We start from the raw sequence: 18,055 nt of genomic DNA, 5'->3' as shown, positions 1-18,055 counted from the left end.
GTTGGACTTCAATTTATAAAAGGGACAAAGTATGAAAATTTCAACTTTATTTCTATCAAACTTTGAACAAAGTGACATTTAAATGTTTTGTGACAACTTTTATACAAAATTCACAGTTTAGGTGATAAAAGGAAAAAATATGGCATAAAAAGTTTGATTCAGATATCAAACTGAAACAGACATTTCTATAGACCTCAGTTACACACACACACACACACACACACACACACACACACACACACACACACACACACACTTCAGCTGCTACATCATCTGAGGCCTGCTCTATAAAATGATGGAAGAAAGATTTTACACTTTAAGTTTGTCAAATTCAGCTGGAAAATCAACTCCAAGTTCTCGGTTTTAATTCACATATAATGCAATATATAAAAAAACAGTTTTAACATTTGAATGATTCGTCACACTGAGACTTTTAGTTTTACTTGTTTCACACAAAAACACAGTTTGACTGAATCAAAACCATAATAAGAATAAATGAATTGAAATAAATTCATGAAGACGAATTATTTCTATTTATTCACACAAACACATGCCTTCTGTGTGTAGAAATATGTTACTACTTCAGTAACTAACTCATATTTAAATGTCTCAAACTTCAGCTAAATTATCTGTGACGTAGCAGCAGTTCACATTTTGGTACTTTTATTTTGTAGGTTGGTCTAAACAGGAAGCCCATCATAATTAACGTTTCATCTGACAACAAATTGATAAGGTTAACCTTTTAGTTTTGAAAGTTCAAAACGAGCATATCACATTAAACAATGTGTGCTTTAATTTTGAAATGATTGTTTTCTGTGCTTCCTGCTGTGCAGTAGAAACACCTGTAGAGCACAGGTGTGCCAGAGAGCAGATGGGTGGATCTGCAGCAGCTTGTTCCTGGGCTCTGGACAGCCCAGTCGAGAGGAGGTTTAAAATGTCACATATTCACAAGGAGAGAAAATTCAGTTGATCATCAGCTGGTTGATGACATCATTAGACAACTCACAAACTAAAACAATTTAAAAGCTAAAAGCTCCTGAATCTAGCTCTGGACTGTACTGGACACACACCCTGAACCTATAGCAGAGAAACATATCAGGCTGGAGACCTTTTTTGGTTCATAGTTCTGATGGATTGAATGTTTCTCTGGACAGACAAGGGTTCTGTGGTCCTGGATCAGAGCCCATCCTGAGTCCTGGTTCTGTGTTGACCTGGTGGAGGTTTATTTGGACTGAACGGTGAGTCAGAGGATTTCCTGTCAGCAGACATTTGAACCATCTGGCATGAGAAGCTGCTGTGAGTCTTTCAGCTCTGTGTGATAAAGGCACATGAAGTCAAGTGTGTTTGAGCAGCACACCTGGTACCTGTGGCTGTTTCCCTACCTCTAAGCTCCTCCCCCTGATCTCCAGGTGAGACCTGACACTTACAGAACAAACAGGACAGTAAAGGTGTCTGAGTGAAGTGGTTCTCTATCTGCAGGTCTACAGTCTGTTCTTCCCAGCTGCTGCTACTTCTCATTGTTGTTGTTGTTGTTGTTGTTGTTGAGAAGGTCAGGCGGGTCCAGGTCTAGACCCGATTGCTTCCTCAGGGCCAGTGGCATCAGCTTCTTTTTCAGGAACAGTTTCTGCAGGAAGCGGTTGCTGATGCTGAAGGGGAGGTAGCTGTGAATGAAGTACATGAGGCCAACTCCAGGGCCGGCGTAGTAGCGCGCCTGTGGCTGTGGCGCCAGCAGGGCCTCGACGATGGTGTTGATGACCGGGCTCAGGTCCGGGTTGGCCTGCTTGGCGAAGCTCTGGAACAAGTCCTTGGTCTCTGTCATGTAGTCTTCGCCGTACTCCTCGAGCAGAGAGGGAGACAGGCTCTTCAGCACCTGCTTGTGCTGCTGCTCCCAGTAGACGTGGTTACTGGAGTGACCTTAGGTTGGCAAAGCTCAGTGTTACCATGGCAACCGACATCACACTTGTAGCAGTCTCTTCAAAATGTGAACTCTGTACATTTTAGGGTTTTTAATGGGGCTGAAAAATGTTGTGCATGATCGTCTCGACACATTGATTAAATAATGCAGACAAACGTTTTATTGCATGTTAATGCATGTTTACTCATTTCTGAAAGCCCATTGCTCACTGACTAAAGTTTATTTAGATTCAAACACACTAAACAGAGTGTGAATTTCACATGTGTGTTCTAGCTGTCTTCATGCAGATCGTGAGGTGAAACCACAGAAGACTGGTCAGGAGTCTGATCTGAGATACAGTAACTTGTGGAACGTCTTTACCACCAGACCATGTGACCCCAAGGACAGGACACTGTTTTAAATCCCAAACCGCTCTACGATGTCTCTCCTCTCTCTGACTTTTAATCATTTTTAATTTTCTCAAAGCTTGTTTTGTGTTGTTAGCAGAAATAGGTGGTATAGTACTGATTGTGGCCAGCAGGGGGAGATCCTGCACTCTTTACTGTGTTGTTTCTGTACAGATGAGGCAGCGTGGTTCGAGGGCGGGGTTTACCTGTCTTGAAGGAGGATGGTAGGATAGTGGACACGTGGACCCCCCACGGCTCCAGCTCATGTCTCAGAGTGTTGGTGAAAAGGTTGAGTGCTGCTTTAGATGCTCCGTATGCTGCCAGGCATGGGAACGGCTGGTCACCTGAAACACAAGTGCAGCAACACCATGGTGACATCATACTCAAACCAGCCAATCACAATACAGGTTGAATGCCACTCAAATCACAGAAACCAGTGGCGGCGCTAGGGGGCGGTACAGCTACCCCTGGATTGGTCATTGCACCCTCAAGTAAATATTAGGTTTATTATTTTTTTTTACAATTTATTTTAATTTATTTTTAATTTAACGTCTCCTGCGCATCTTTGGGGGGCGGATCTGTGGTCCCTCACACTCTCCATTGGACGCTCCTATAGATAAACCTTACATAAACAAGTGCGTGTACACACACAGGTGCTCACATGGTGATCTCAAAAGTATGGGCTTGGGCACGTTCAACACAGGTCTTAAGACTATGGTGGGCACTTAATGCACTGTGATTTATTATCGTGATTCTTCAGTTAAGCAATGCTGATTATATATTTCTTCATCAAGTTGATGCAGTGATAGCTTGATCTTGTTGTATTGTTGTTGTGTCCCTTTTTTTTGCCCTTTTGCTTTTTTTTTGTCTTTTTCTGCAGGTCTAGAAGCAGACTCTTGTTCATTATTGTTTATTTTTGTGGACCCCCCCCCCCCCCCCCCTCTCTCTCCCCACCTTTTCTTTTCCTTTCTCTTTCACCTCTGTCTCCGTGTCTGGTCGGAATTACAAAGCATTCAAAAACAATAACAATAAAGTTTTAAGTATCAGGCGTGACATTAAAAGCAGACGCTTTGATGCTCCACCTGAGAGTAAATCTGTAAGGCTTGTCACCAGCATTCAGACATCAATTCTGTTTGCTTCACAGCCAGACAGGACACGGTAAAAACAAATAAATAAATAAAATAAAATAAATTTAACATACAAAACAAAAATAATCAGTAAATTATCATATAAAAAAGTAAAACTTAAACCGAAACAGGAAATTGATGTTAACCTTTGACCTCATTTTCCACCTGTGAAGGAGCTATTGGTAAAATGGATCGTTTTTGTTGCCCACATTTCCAAGGTTCAGTCAGAAACCAATGAATCTTTGGAAGTGATCTCAGACCCACAAAAACCTACGGATCTGGATGAAGAGAGTCAACCCTCAACTGTCGCAGCAGTCGAGGGTTTTGCCGATGGAAATGCTAACGCTAACGTTAGCTAACCTTGCAACACTATAGATGGTTTTCTGTGTGGCTGTATGTGTTAATGATTTCATGGAAAAGTCAGCGATTGTTCACATGTTTATGATGTATATTACTGATTGTTTCAGGTGTTGTTGAGGTTTTGTGCACGCATGTGTATCTGCTAGTGTTGAAGGTGTTTTAGAGAACAATAGGTACGCATGACCACTTTCTTCATAGCACCCTCAATAAAAAGACTAGCTCCTTCATTGCACCTGCAGAAAACATTTCTGGAGCCGCCACTGACAGAAACTGCAACAGCTGATGAGCAGCTGCCTTTTGTGTTTCTCTGTGGCATCAGTGGTTCTGGTGTTCGCACCAGGTTGGTGGGTCGACTGGAGACCACTGAGTCTTTAGGATGTTACCAAGAGTCAGTCTCTGAGACACCATGGGGTCATTTTTCATCAAACTTCCTGGTAAATGATTCTGACCAGTTCTGTGTCAACCTGACTCTGGCTCATCATACAAAAGAAAGACCAGGCAGGAAGAACGGGGAAGTCTGAACTGGATCAGTTCCAGGCTTGATTTGTTTTGGCGGATCTCCTAGTTTCTATTTGGCCCAACAGTAGATTGTTTGCTTTGGCAGGTGGACAGTTCAGAATCAGTTGGTTAAGATCTCTCTCTCTCTCTCTCTCTCTCTCTCTCTCTCTCTCTCTCTCTCTCTCTCTCTCTCTCTCTCTCTCTCTCTCTCTCTCTCTCTCTCTTCTCTCTCTCTCTCTCTCACTCACTCATGTGTTTCTGGTGACATGTGGATCATACCTGCCGGACTGGAGATGGTGAGAATGCGACCTTTGGCTTGTCGCACAAGTGGCAGGAAGCTCTTGGTGACACTCAGCGTGCCAAAGAAGTTCACCTCCATGCAGCCTCGGAAGGTGGACATCAGTGACAGCTCTGCATCGCCAAAGTTCACACACACTCCAGCGTTGTTAACCAAACCCCACAGACCTACACACACACACACACAGGTCAGAGTGCTGTCAACATCACATGTAGTCCATCACACCAACATATTGTCTTCACCACTCAAAAGATCTTAAAGCTCTTTAGCCTGTTCCTGATTATATCTTCATCCACTTTATTCTGACATGATCTCTCAGGTACCTGCACTCCTCCACTAGGGGGCAAGAGTTTCACATAAACATCTACAGAGGAACATTCCTGAGAAGACCCCCATCCACAGTCTGGATAATCTGACATGTTTAAATTATTTTCAAAGTGAAGATGTTCTGTTGACTTTTATGTATGCTTACAAGTGAACCATTCTGATACTGCTGGCTAGCAGCCAGAGGTCTGAGGTGCTTTTTCATACAGCACCCTCCCCCCCCCCCCCCCCCCCCCCCCCCCCACCACCAGGGCTGAATCTGCGGAGATGTTTCTGTGTGAGAACTGTCAGCGCTGGTCTGCATCTGCAGATTTATGTTTGACTCCACATGTGGAAACCTGCTGAACCTCTCAGAGGGTTTACGTAACATCTACTGTGTCGCTCTGTGCAGATAAGACTGTAATCAGATCGCCAATACTCTGCTGGGGTCTAGCCCAAGGTTACACCTCCCTCTCCTGTGAGCTAGTGCAAACAAGCTTCGCTCGCCCCCGTCTGAGGTGAATGACCCAGAATTCCAGGCTTTGTTTTGGGGCTGCTCTGAGATCTGTGTTTAGGTTAGAGCTGATGACTGATAACCCTGAAATAGCGCGTAAACACAGAACTGAGGCCCACCAGGTGGCTTTTCTCTGCTAAAGTTTACATCAAGTTGAAGGTGAATACCCCCACACCATGCACGTGCACACACACATGTACACACACACACACACACACACACACACACACACACACACACACATGCATACAAGGAGGAGGAGCTGTCCTTGGCAGCCAACAGCAGTAGACCATGGCAAAACTCTATGGGTGTTTTATGGTTGAGGTCCTCGCAGGTCCCTGCCAGGTCCTAAGTGGGTCTTGGCTGGGTTCTAAAAGGTCTCAACTGGGTCCTTAGGCAGATGGTCTCATTAAATTCTAGAAGAATTTGGTATCCACAGGGAGTTGTTGGTGAACTTAGCCAGTCCTCTGAAAAACCAGCCCAAACCATCGAACCTTCGCCACCGTGCTGACAGCTGGGATGAGCTAAAATCAATATTTGTTAGGATCAGTTTGATCGGTGTTGGACAGATCAGAAGTTTAGGGCATCATGATTAGGTGCTTATTCACATTAGAAATGTTCCAGAATTTCAGAATAAGATTCTTTATCATAGTTTGTTTTAAAACTTTCTTGTTAATAATGGTTCTGAGCGATAAATGGGTTTTGGCCTTCCAAACCAGAATCAGAAAGTCTTTTCACCTGAAACCCCCCTATACCTGAGCCCCTTTTGTTCTATTGTGACCTTTAACCTTGTAAGGAATTTGGGAGTGTGAGACAGAGCTATTGCACGTGACGTCACGCCACTCATGTGACCACCCCCTTCGCCATGATGGACGGCAGAAAGATCGTTTACACCCGTAAAAACTCCAGTGAAGGTAGTCAAAACAAGCCAGTTTGTAGCCTTTTATTGCTTTTATTTAGTTGATTTGACAGTAAAATGGTTTTACCTTGCTGCGTGGTCGGCTGCACTAAGAGACAAGGACGTAAACTCAGCTCGTTTTTTCTTTTTAATGACTTTGATGGAGACTGAGGACGGAGATGAACTGCAGCGATCAATCAAGCGGACTAGCAGGCCTCAGATTTTCAGCGAGCATGTTTTTACCGGGTAAGATTGACGTTAACTTATTTCACGAGGAAGACAGGGATAAATGTGATGTATTTATACTAGTTATTCAGTGTGTTTACATGCAGCCAGTAACCCTTTTAAAACCCGAATATTCACATTAACCCGGTTCCGCAGGTCCTTGTAAACACCGCCAAAAACCCGGATATGCTCATAACCGGGTTTTAAAAAATCCGGTTACTACACCTGGGGTAACCCTTTTCTAACCCGAATGTTTGGTCGTGTAAACGCATATCGGGATATCCCCATCAAAGCGTGTGTTCTGCGCATGCTCTGTTCGCAAGGAATCTTGGTCTTTTGAGTAGCGAGACGTCTTGTATGCGCCAGAACACCGGAAGTAAACAAGTTGGGAGCAACATGGCGAGTCGCGGCACAGCACCACACTTTTGGAGTGACGAGGAAACCTCTGTCTTCATCGGTCTGGTGAAAAGTATGAACATTATGTCTTTTGTTGACGGCCGAAAGTACAGAGACAGCGAAATATGACACATATTGCGTCTTGACGTAGTCCATACGTCCTGACGCTACCCCCATGTCCGCATTTAAATCGGGTTATGCAAGTTAGGGGTAACTCTTTCTATTTATGCTTGTAAACGGGTCATTCTGATCAACTCAGAAACCCGATTACCGACCTTAACCCGGATATTGGCTGCATGTAAACGTAGTCAGTGATAATCCTGATGGATGGGTATTTCACCACAGAGGCTGCGCTCCGTCCACTGTAGTGTAAAGCGAGACAATTATTAACAATATTAAAGCTCCGATGTATGGTTACGTGTGTTAAAATTACGTTATTTATTTATTTATATGAGCGTCGGCGTTCAGAGATCTTCTCATTCCGGTGTGAGAGCAGCAGCTGGACCCGGTAACACCACCAGCAACAGAAGCTGGTAGGAATCTGGACTTTTTAAACATCAGCTTTGGTGTAAAGTGAAACTCTGTTTACAACATAAAGTTATAAATCCAGCGGGGTGAATTTAGACAAAGTCAGCAACATGTTTACATCGGTGAACAGCTGCAGAGAGAACGTAAGCTAACGTTGGTAAGCTAGTTAACGTACCGCTAGATGCGCTACTTCTTCTGATAACTGAACTGAGCATGAACTAGTTGAAGGAATGCTGGAGGAGTTTTCTTTTTGTTTTGATCACAAAAACAATTTCAGGCTCTACTTTTAACTTTGTTTAGTGCTCGTGTCGCTCACTGTTTACATGCTTTTGCCGTCCAGCATGGTGGACCCACGTGATTAGGTGACGTCGGTGCAAAGGGTCAATTGGGTCTTGTCATTCCCTTAAGCATTGACCTCTGGGTGAACTCGGTGTCAGAAGATGTCCACATGTTTTTACGTTTTACAGACTCTTGATAGTTCGGAAATGACCTTTGACCTCTCCCAAAATGATCGGCAGGGACACCGTACAGGTAGTTCTTCATCTGATTGCAACAGAGCTTCCTTTTGGACCTGAGAAGGACCAATAAACTGTTTTAACCCATGAAGGTTTTCTCTCAACGCTTCTTCTGAGGTCAGACTTCATCCAAACTGGAGCGTGTCTGAACAGCTTGGAAAGACATCTTGAGAACGTTTGAGGACACAGCAGACCACATTCTGCAGCCTCAACAAAGATTCTGAATACTTCTGTAACTGAGGGATAAAACAGAAGTTCACAGTGTTCCATAAACATTTTTTTCGCTAAGTGCAGGAGGTCTGAATACTTCCTGGATTTTCCAGGAAACTTCACACAACCTCAAACCCCGTTGTGTTAAACTTTAATGAGTCATGTGAGGAAGACTCCTGATCTTTGTCCCCAGAAGTGAGAAAAGTCGCCGCAATGCCACTCTGAGGCTGATTTATGTCTCTGCACAATGAGAGGGATAAAAAAAAATGCTCCACACACTCTCCTACACAAACACACACACCAACTGTGTATCCCTGAATGACCGCGAGGTGCAGCCAGAACTTTGAGCTCTGTAATTATGAAGCCAGTGGGAGCTACAGATCTGAGCCAATCACAGAGTCCCTGGAGACAGAAACAGGAGACCCCTCTACTCACACATACACACACCTCCCTCAGCCCATCCCGACTCTGAAACTGGTCCCAGAACAGTTATCTGTGTGTTTCAGGTTCCCTAGAAGGCTACGGGATGAACTTTGCTCTATTTTCACTCTGAAACGTTTGGAATGGAATCAGAACCAGAACCAGAACAACACTGCCTCGCTGTTTGTACAAATCAAATACCAATGGGATACATCTCCATGATTTCTCTACATATTCAACAGGCTGCTGGGAACAAACAGATTAAAGGTCCACCAACAGTTCTGCTGGCTCTGATTTGATCAGGGAGGTTACGGTTGGGGGTTTGATGCTTCTGCTGGACCTGATTCCTGGTCCTCACCTCTGTGACCCAGCTTGGCACTGGTGTCCAGCAGCGCCTGCTGCACCTGCTGGGGTTGGGTGATGTCCACCTGCATGAGGGTGAGATGAGGTGAGCAGGTTCTCTGCAGATCTCTGGCCCCGTGCCCCGTCAGGTCCATCACGGTGGCGAACACATCGAAGCCCAGAGAGTCCAAACGTTTCACCGCTGCGTTCCCAAAACCAGAATCACATCCTGCAGGAGGACAAACAATAAATCTGGAGTCAAACTCAGTAGCAAAATGTAAAACTGAAGCTGCAGGAACAGGTGATGAATAACAATGATGATCAGTAAAACCAGTCTCAGACTGACCAGAACTCATCAGACTCAGAATAAACCAGACCAGGTCAGAATCCTGATCCAAGCTTAGTGAAACAGGACATAGAAGCTGACTTATGGTTTAATAATTGGGCAGAACAGATTCAGATGGACCAGAACCCGGGATTTGTCCCTCAGGAGGGCCCGTGTGTCTGAGCTGTGAATTCTCTCACCCGCGTGTGTTTTTCCCCCAGAGGGGCCGAGAAGATCTGTCACGTGTTCTGGGATTCGAGAACCTGATCCGCAGCAGAGCTGAGTGTTCTAGTTGTCCCTGGTACCTGTGGAGGTGTTGGAACGCTGCTCCAGTCCTTGGAGGATTTCCAGCTGCTGAGTGAAGTGAATACCAGAGAAACACCTGAGTCCTTACCGCACACGTGTTCTCAGAAACGACCTGATGTGCCTGGTGGTTCAGGTTTAACCTGAGCCGCCACACACCCGAACCTTTAAAGCAGAAATGTCGGGTCACGTGGTCCTACCTCACTTCATACATCTGGATCAACGTTAAATCAGCTGTTGAATCAAATGTTTTTCACTTCACATCAAATGAGTAGTTTCAGCTTTTAAAATAAATCAAGCAACTTCTTAGTTTTATCCTTTACTTTTCACAATTAAAGCACCTTCAAAATAAAGGTTTTGTGACTTTTTTTCTTCCTTTGATCAAAAACTTCTAATCCTCTGATTTGATTTTCATTATGATCAAAGGAAACATGGAATCAGATCAATGACATTCATCTGGTTCTGGTCCCTGTATGCTGAACAGAACCCAGGTTTGGCGTTGCTGGTATTGGACCCTGAGGAGGAGAACCGTTGCGTAAGAAGGCCAAGGCTCCGAGGGGCCGGGGGTGATGTAAATATTGTTCTGAGTAAAGACAGATGAGCCCTGAGACATGTCCAAGGTCCAAAAAATATCTGGGTCTGAGTGAAGGTCTGCAAACATCTGCAGCACCACTCCTGGGGGGTGCTCAGAACAGCAGAACCCAGACAGGATTCTAACTCACGGGTGAATTGTTAGAGGTCCTAAAGGTGCCTCCCGTTTCTAACGTCTTAAGGATTCATGAATCTTTGTTGATGAATATTTTTGGGATTCTGTGGGGAAGCTGGGTCCAGTCGGTCAGAGCTGATCGAGGTCCAAAAGTGCGAGGGTCCTTCAAGGTCCAATAAGGACTGGATAATTTGTCAGGAGTCCTCTCTCTACAACATATCACAAGACTTTGGACGTGTTCTGTGAGTTTTAGGTTCTTGTAGACTTCCTGGGGTCATTAAAGGATAATAGCACTTCGGACTCACATCCAGACCTGGACCTGGACCTGATAAGACTTGATTTCGTCTCACTAAATCAGTTCAAAACAAATGTTTTGTTTTTAATGTTTTTTTTTATTTAAAACATTAAAAGTTTTCTTTTGAATAATTTGCAAACCGAGCCAAAAAAGGAGTTCACAATGTTCTTCAGAACAAGGAGACCGACAGAACATTCTGGAAGATTTTTTTGCAAGCATAAAAACCTAAACTCCTCGTCTGGAGGACAACGACCTCACATGACCCCGGTTCACGCTACAGGGCTTGTGATCACAAGTGATAATGCATAACATTCTGGGATGTGTGCGGCCATGTTGGAAGGCTGACGAGTGTAAACACACCGTGAAACAAACGGTATTGTCGCAGAGACGAAGCGGATTTGGGTGAAAGAAAGTGTTAAACATCATAAAATCCCCAAAAGGATGTGGAATATACAGGGATACGTTATATAAAGGCGTCGGGGACCGGTATGTGGACAAAACCAGCATTATAAATGGTTTTGATCCATAAGAAAGACCCAAGACCAGAGCACCGATGACGTATTGTTGCCGCTGTAGTTCTGCATAACGGACATTTTCGGCTTTCTTGTTTGTGGTGTGAGCGGACGTAACCGTCCGGATGAGCGGTAAATGTTTCATTTGCTGGTTTTTCTAGTAAAACAATCAAAATTGTCATCCCACAGTAGAAGTGTAGCAGGAGAAGTTGTGTTGTGTGTCAGTGCAACCGGATTAACTCACCGGTATGTGAGTGTAGCCTGTTTGTGTGTGTGTGTGTGTGTGTGTGTGTGTGTGTGTGTGTGTGTGTGTGTGTGGAAGGTGATATTTGGTCGCCTTGTAGCTGCGATCCAAGCGAGCCGACGAGACCTTCTTATGCTAAATACTTAGTCTCTGTGGTTTTGCCTCCAAGCAGGAAAACTGTGAAAAGTTAGCTTGTTTTCCACCTTTATTCCCCTGGCGATCCCTTGTGTTTCCCCACAACACGGCAGCGATTTACTAGAGTTGTGTAATATAACCGATCAAATCAATAATAGATTAATTTAAAGAGCAAGTCACCCCAAATCAGCTTATTTTTTCCTGATAAACTATATAAGTGTGTGTGTAATCGTGCTGCAGACACGTGTAGTCAATAGTTTTGCACTTTAGTGCATTTTAGTTCAAATTTAAATTTTCTGCCTAAAACTGTCAGTGTTGTGCCGTCGTCAGGTAAAAACTCGGCACTGCATTTGAATTTAAATCTGCCATTGCTATTGGCTATGAGGTACCCTAGGACATTAGCTGGTACCATATGATGTCACAATGTCATTGTGAGCCTGTGTGTGTATTTGTTAGCGGCTCCGCCCTCTCGGTCTGCTAGGCAACAGCATTTGTTGCATTTTTCAAACAGGAAGTGGGGGTGGAGGAATACTCTGGTAGGGGGTGACTTGCTCTTTAAGCCGCAAGAACAAGACTGAGTGCACTGTTTACAGTAGCAACAAGCAAGGACTGACACGCCTCCCACAGGGCGGACGCGTCGGCGATGACATCACAATCACGAGCCCTATGCCGACCAGCTGGAGACACCAGCAGGTTTAATGTCTCCCCTGGATTTTGACCCAAACACGTAAAAATGTATAAAAACATTCTGGTTCATTTTCTGATCAAGAAAATTTAGAAGATAGAAGCAATAAATAACAAAAACAAAACGTGAAAATAAAAACAATGTCTGATTAAAAATGAAAAGTATGTTTTCCCACTTTATTTATTTACTTATGGAATACCATTTGCTGTTGTTTGACAAATCCCACTCTTTTTTCATTTTGTGTTATTTTTGAACTTCCTGTTTCCTGCTGAGTTTGTACCTAAAATCAACTAAACACTGCCGGAGCCGAGGTTCTGCTGAAGATCCTTCTGGAGACGTGATAAACAACAGAACCGACCCGGGAGCCGCAAGTGTGTCCGCGTCATGAGTTTATCAGACAAAACAAAAACAAAACTAAATCTATAACATGAAATGCAAATTCAAATAGCTGAGGAGTATTTTTTCTTAATAATTGTAAAAATATTTATAGAATTTCACCTTTAATTAAGTCAGGCAACTAATTTAAGATTTCAATTTATCGTTTTGTTTTTCACCGAATCATAAATCTAAAGAATAAAAATGAACAACAGTTTATGTGTGTTCATCGTACAAGATCATCTGGAGTTTCTGCCAGAATCCGGGATTAACTAAAGGTTCTGTTGGACAATAGGATCACCCGGAGGTTCTGTTGGAGTCGGGATCAGGAAAACAAATCTGAATGCTGTAACACAGAAGAGGATCCCGGACAGGTCTGGATTCCTTCATTAATTAACCTTAATTAATTTCTAGAGAGAAGACTCCATGAATGAGGGGTCAGTTTTCAGCACCAAACCCAGACCACCAGGTCCGGTTGGGTAGGAGATGTTTGGATATGCAGACCCAGCAGTGGGCCTCTGTTTGTTCTGGTTTATAAAAAGAACCTCAGGCTGATTGGAACGTTTCAGCTGATTCCAGATCAGCAAACACAATGTTCCCGTACTGGACACAGCCACGGTTCTGCCAGAACGTCCACGTTTCTGTTCTGCATTCAGACACACATTTTACCCACAATTCAGCTGTGACGGCATTGATTCGGAGCAACGCGTTACACAACATGGCAAAACACAATCAGATAAACGCTGAACTCTGAACGAATCAGCACCGATCGAAGGAAATCCAACAATACAAAAGAAAAGCACCACAGTTAAAGATTATTACTAAATACAAAAATGATCAACAGCTCAACATTTATCTAATATCTGATCTTTTTGGTATTTTTTTCACCATTTGTTTCTTTTTTTAGGACGTGTTTTAAAGGTTTTTAGTTTGACATGTTTTTATAAACAGTGATATAAAAGTTAAAGGAGAGAAATGAAAAGAGAATAAAGGAGAGGAGAAAAGATGACAAAACAGAATAAAGAAGAAGGAAATAAATGGAGCCCAACCAGAACTTTCTTCTTGGACCTTTACGGGATCCATAGCAGTAAAAGGGCCGGAATCAGGTAACAGAACATAGGGGGACTCTGTCCCCCTGGTGGCAGACTACGTCGGTGCAGGACCTCCAGGGTCTCTCCAGCCTCAGCCCAGACACAAGTAGTTCTGTTTCTCCCCAGGGCTCGGCCCGGTGCTGGCAGGCCTGCGGAACTGCCAGGTCAGCGTGCCCTGTGACATCAGCCTGATCCTGAAAGGAATGTGCTTCTTTGTAGAACAAATCAATTCGCTTTCTAAGAGGGTTAGCGAGCCTTTCTCTGCCCTCTGGTCTTATTTGTAGATCAGGCCCATGCCGCCCCACAGGAGCTCTAAACTCAGGGACGGGCTGTTGGTTCTGCTGGAGTGAGGATTTCCTCAGACTTGTTGAGGCATTTGTTAGATAAAACCAGGCAGCTTTTAGGGACAGTGATCCAGCCTTTGGGACCACTGCTGGATCACTGTCACAGCCAATCACACAGGTGACTGGTTCCTCCATCGTTCATCTTCAGATGGTCCAAAAGTCTGAGGGAGGTCTTTTAACTGGCACACAATGAACATGTTAGTCTTTATTTATCCACCTGTTGTTTGTTTATTTATGAAGTTTAAAAGCCTTCCAGGGCCAGGCAGGCCCCATCCCGTTCCTCAGGTCAGCTGATCCAGGCTCCACCCCATTCCTCAGTTGCCCGTTCTTCAAACGTCTTTACTGCAGGTTCTTGATAGTTTGATTTTAATCTTGTTTTATTTTTTTATTTTTTTTATTGCTTTATGTCACGAAAGCTGTTAGAATGTAATTAGTGATTCTTCTGTGAAACACCTGACTGGTTGTTTTAACATGCTTTATAAATAAAGTTGGTCCGGACCGAGGTGGATTAGAGAATCAAACCTATTAGGGCTGCTCCTGTTCAGCTAAACCTTCAGGTTTGTAAGCCACCTGATGAGGCCTGATCCTCAGACCTGGTCACTGGCCACCAGGAGGTTTTGGGACCACTAGGGGGAAGCACACTGGCTGGAGCAGAAGAAGAGGAAGCACTGTTTGCGTTTCATGACCAGACAGATAAACTGGAGCCAACAGTCAAAGATGAAATCCCTGCTGAGCCTCTGAGGTCCCATCACCTGCAGGAGCATCATGAAGGCTCTGGGGCTCCATGGATTTAGTAGGAGAGCAAAGTGGGAGCCTTGGTGGTCCATTTAGTTGAATCTCCTTTGCTTTTTTTCCATGAGCAGCCATCTTTGTAGTTTGCTGAAGCTGAAAAGTGCAGAGGTTTCCTGTCAGGTTTTTGGGATGTTCCCCCTGCGTTCAACGATGATCCCTTTTACTCTGTGCGACCCAACAGGAGGGCTGCCTGAATGGTCAGGACTGACAGACAGTCCTAGCTGGACCTTCATCCTCAACCCTGGGTCCAAACCTTTGTTTTCAGGAGCTGAGAGCCGGATCTGAACCAGGATAAAGGGCTTATGCTAGTACTGGACCTGGTCAAATGGACCCTAACAAAATAGTTAATGAGGGTTCAGGGTAGAACTTCTTTGTCAGCAGCAGTCAAACAAGACCTATGATGTATCTATCTCTTCTTCAGCTGCAAACCAAGTTTCATGCTGCTGCTGACGTCAGTTGTGGTTAAAAAACAGGTATTTGAGACAGCAGGGTCAAAGGTCACATTCTTTGATTGTTTTATCCTCTGACAGTAAGTGATTCAACACAACAGCTGAGACTCTGTAGGTCTCCGTAGGAACAGAGCTTGTTTACCACTCAGAATGAGAGGAGCAGCTTGTGAAAGTTTCCACTGTCTGTGTTTTTGCACGTAGAGTAAAATTACAGAGTACAGTTACTCAGAGTACAGATACACTAAGACGGTGTTGTTGAGCGTCATGTTGATAAGCAGATCTGATTATCCCATTGACTACAAAACAGTCTGGAACATTTAACCCCCCACCCTTCACCATGGGGGGGCAGAGGTCAATACAAACACACACACACCCACCTGCCGGAGGGTCAGACTGGGACCACAGGCATTTTTAGGAGAAAGGGTCAAAGTTCAAGCTCTTCAGCATGTCTGGAGGAAGCAGCAGGCTCTAGTTTGTTTGTGGTTTTTACATCAGCAGGTTGTATTATTTCCTGTTCAAACTACAGCTGGTTCTGTTCTTTTGACCCGTTTGGATCCACTAGATTTCCACCTCCGTTCAGCCAGCTGTAAACACACCTCCACATTCCACAACAGCAGTTCACACTCCTTGTTTTATGGCACACAGCATGCCTCAGACAATGGTGTCTCACACAATCTTACCTGTGATGAAGACAGCCTTGCCCTCGGTGGGCAGGGTGACGGGGGGTGGGCCTGTTCTGGTCCATGAGTAGAGGGAGAAAGCAAGTCCGATCAGAGCCAGCAGGAGTAGGGCTGGAAGACAGAATGCCCACAACCTCTCCACCAGAACCGTGGCCCCCAGCCAGGCCACCAGAGTGGGACCGGTGCTCAGGTGAGACGTTAAGACCTTCTTCATGGCCCCACCTACAATAACAGTCACTACAGCCAAATAGATCCAGAAGGGGAGGGAGTAGTCATCCATCATCAGAGTCCACCTGTTTAGTAAGGTTGGTTCAGTCAAATGCTCTCTACTGTTCTCTCTCTCTCTGCTGAACACACTCCTTCACTCACACACACAGAGTCTGAGCTTCTGACAGGAGGAGCAATTGGAGTGGTGTGGAGTGTGTCGGCTGCTCCTCCTTTAGTGTATATATAGAGAGCTGCTGGGGAGGAGGGACTACAGACCGCAGCGCTGCATCTAATCTGTTCACACACACACACACACACACACACACACACACACACACACACACACACACACACACACACACACACACACACACACACACACACACACACACACACACACACACACACACACACAGACCCCCCCCCCCCCCCACACACACACACAGACGCATATATCATGTGCACACACACACACACACACACGCCCACACATACACACATACACACACACGCACACCGAGACACCCCACCCACCCACACATACACACACACGCCCACACATACACACATACACACACACGCACACCGAGACACCCCACCCACCCACACACACACACACTCGCACACACACATGCACACCCTCACATATGCACACACACACACACACACACACACACACACACACACACAGACCCACAACCCCCCCCCCCCCCCACACACACACACTTACACACACACACACACACACACATGCATATATCATGCACATGCACACACACACACACACGCCCACACATACACACATACACACACACGCAGAGCCCCCCCCCCCACACACACACACACACACACTCTCTCTCTCTCTCTCTCTCTCTTCTCTCTCTCTCTCTCTCTCTCTCTCTCTCTCTCTCTCTCTCTCTCTCTCTCTCTCTCTCTCTCTCTCTCTCTCTCTCTCTGTTTTATGCCTGGTGGGTCTGTATGAGAACTTCAGGTTCTCCCAGACCGGCAGGGCCTTTGATGGCGGTTGCTCCAGGTGAAGTTCTGTTCTGGACCATCTGGGTCGCGTCAGAAATAAATTTCCAGGTGGTGCCACAAGGTGTCTCCACATTGTTCTGGATCTTTAACCAGTTCAGGTCTGAAGGTTTCTCCCCGAGTTAAAGTCAGGAAAGATTCCCTTAATCATTCAACTCTAGATCTCCCTATTTCACTTTCGGAAGACTCAGATCCATGACACCAACCAGCAAACGGACCTGGTTCTAAGCTTTCTGACGCCACTCCACGCTGCAAGGTGAAGACGTCCTCTCTCTGTTCCAGGATGGTTCCAAAGCTGTTGGACCTGTGATGGTGGATGTTCAGACCAGAGAGGGTGAGACAGCTGTGACGGTGTTTTAAAAGCCTTCAATTCTAGATGGGTTTCTGGTCTAGAACCCGTCCACTCTTCATGACTTTCGGGCTGTCCAGAGCTTCTTTTTAAGTGTACACTGTAGAATGTGGTAAAAGATCTGGACCTCCTCCAGTGTTTTGTAAATGTTCTGTTTCATCGAGGAGGAACCTTTCATTTGCCAGGAACTTTGTTTTTAATTACTTCAGTGATTTTCTCACTCTGTCAAACATTTCTGATCCTTTCGCGGATTCTTCCGTTGGACCCAATCAGGATTATAACGAACTATGACCCGATCTCTTGACCTGAAATGTCCTCGTCCAAACTTGTTCTGGAATTTGTTTCAACCTGAGCATCAGGAACGGAGAAATAAACCCGATGACGAAAATATGAAACGTTTTCACTTCGTTCAGTTTGACATATAAAAGGTTTGAAAAACTTTTACGGGGACAAGTTGTACAAATCAGATGTTTTGCATCACTTTGTGCTGCGGTGTGGGTCTCCGCTGTCTCTATAAAGACTTCAAACAGGATCAAATGTGTTCATCTGTTTTTCGGTATTGTTTGGTTTTAGGAATTAAATGCCTAAAATGAGCT

The 18,055-nt window shown here is 44.8% G+C and overlaps 1 protein-coding gene across 1 annotated transcript; it reads right to left on the bottom strand.

Moving 5' to 3' along the window:
* Nucleotides 1-32: 32 nt before the first annotated feature.
* On the bottom strand, nucleotides 33-16,311 carry hsd11b2 (hydroxysteroid (11-beta) dehydrogenase 2). Its single transcript, XM_015953234.3, has 5 exons — nucleotides 15,872-16,311; nucleotides 8,952-9,164; nucleotides 4,566-4,751; nucleotides 2,508-2,645; nucleotides 33-1,914 (listed from the first exon to the last, which is right to left on the bottom strand). Exons 1-5 carry the CDS (start codon nucleotides 16,152-16,154, stop codon nucleotides 1,508-1,510), a joined length of 1,227 nt encoding a protein of 408 aa, XP_015808720.1. The 5' UTR covers nucleotides 16,155-16,311; the 3' UTR covers nucleotides 33-1,507.
* Nucleotides 16,312-18,055: the final 1,744 nt, after the last annotated feature.

Source organism: Nothobranchius furzeri, chromosome 9 (assembly GCF_043380555.1).
Source record: "Nothobranchius furzeri strain GRZ-AD chromosome 9, NfurGRZ-RIMD1, whole genome shotgun sequence".
NCBI lineage: Eukaryota > Metazoa > Chordata > Actinopteri > Cyprinodontiformes > Nothobranchiidae > Nothobranchius > Nothobranchius furzeri.
The sequence above is the reverse complement of the archived record's forward strand: the minus strand, read 5'-3'. Positions and strand labels throughout refer to the sequence as shown.

What these genes read in the sequence shown, in the direction of transcription:
- hsd11b2 (XM_015953234.3), bottom strand. Translation starts at nt 16,154, where the DNA reads ATGATGGATGACTACTCCCTCCCCTTCTGGATCTATTTGGCTGTAGTG. An exon ending in TGCCAAGCTGGGTCACAGAG is followed by an intron (nt 4,752 to 8,951) that starts GTGAGGACCAGG and finishes GTGTGTGTGTAG; the next exon opens with GTCTGTGGGGTTTGGTTAAC. An exon ending in ACCATCCTCCTTCAAGACAG is followed by an intron (nt 1,915 to 2,507) that starts GTAAACCCCGCC and finishes TGCCAACCTAAG; the next exon opens with GTCACTCCAGTAACCACGTC.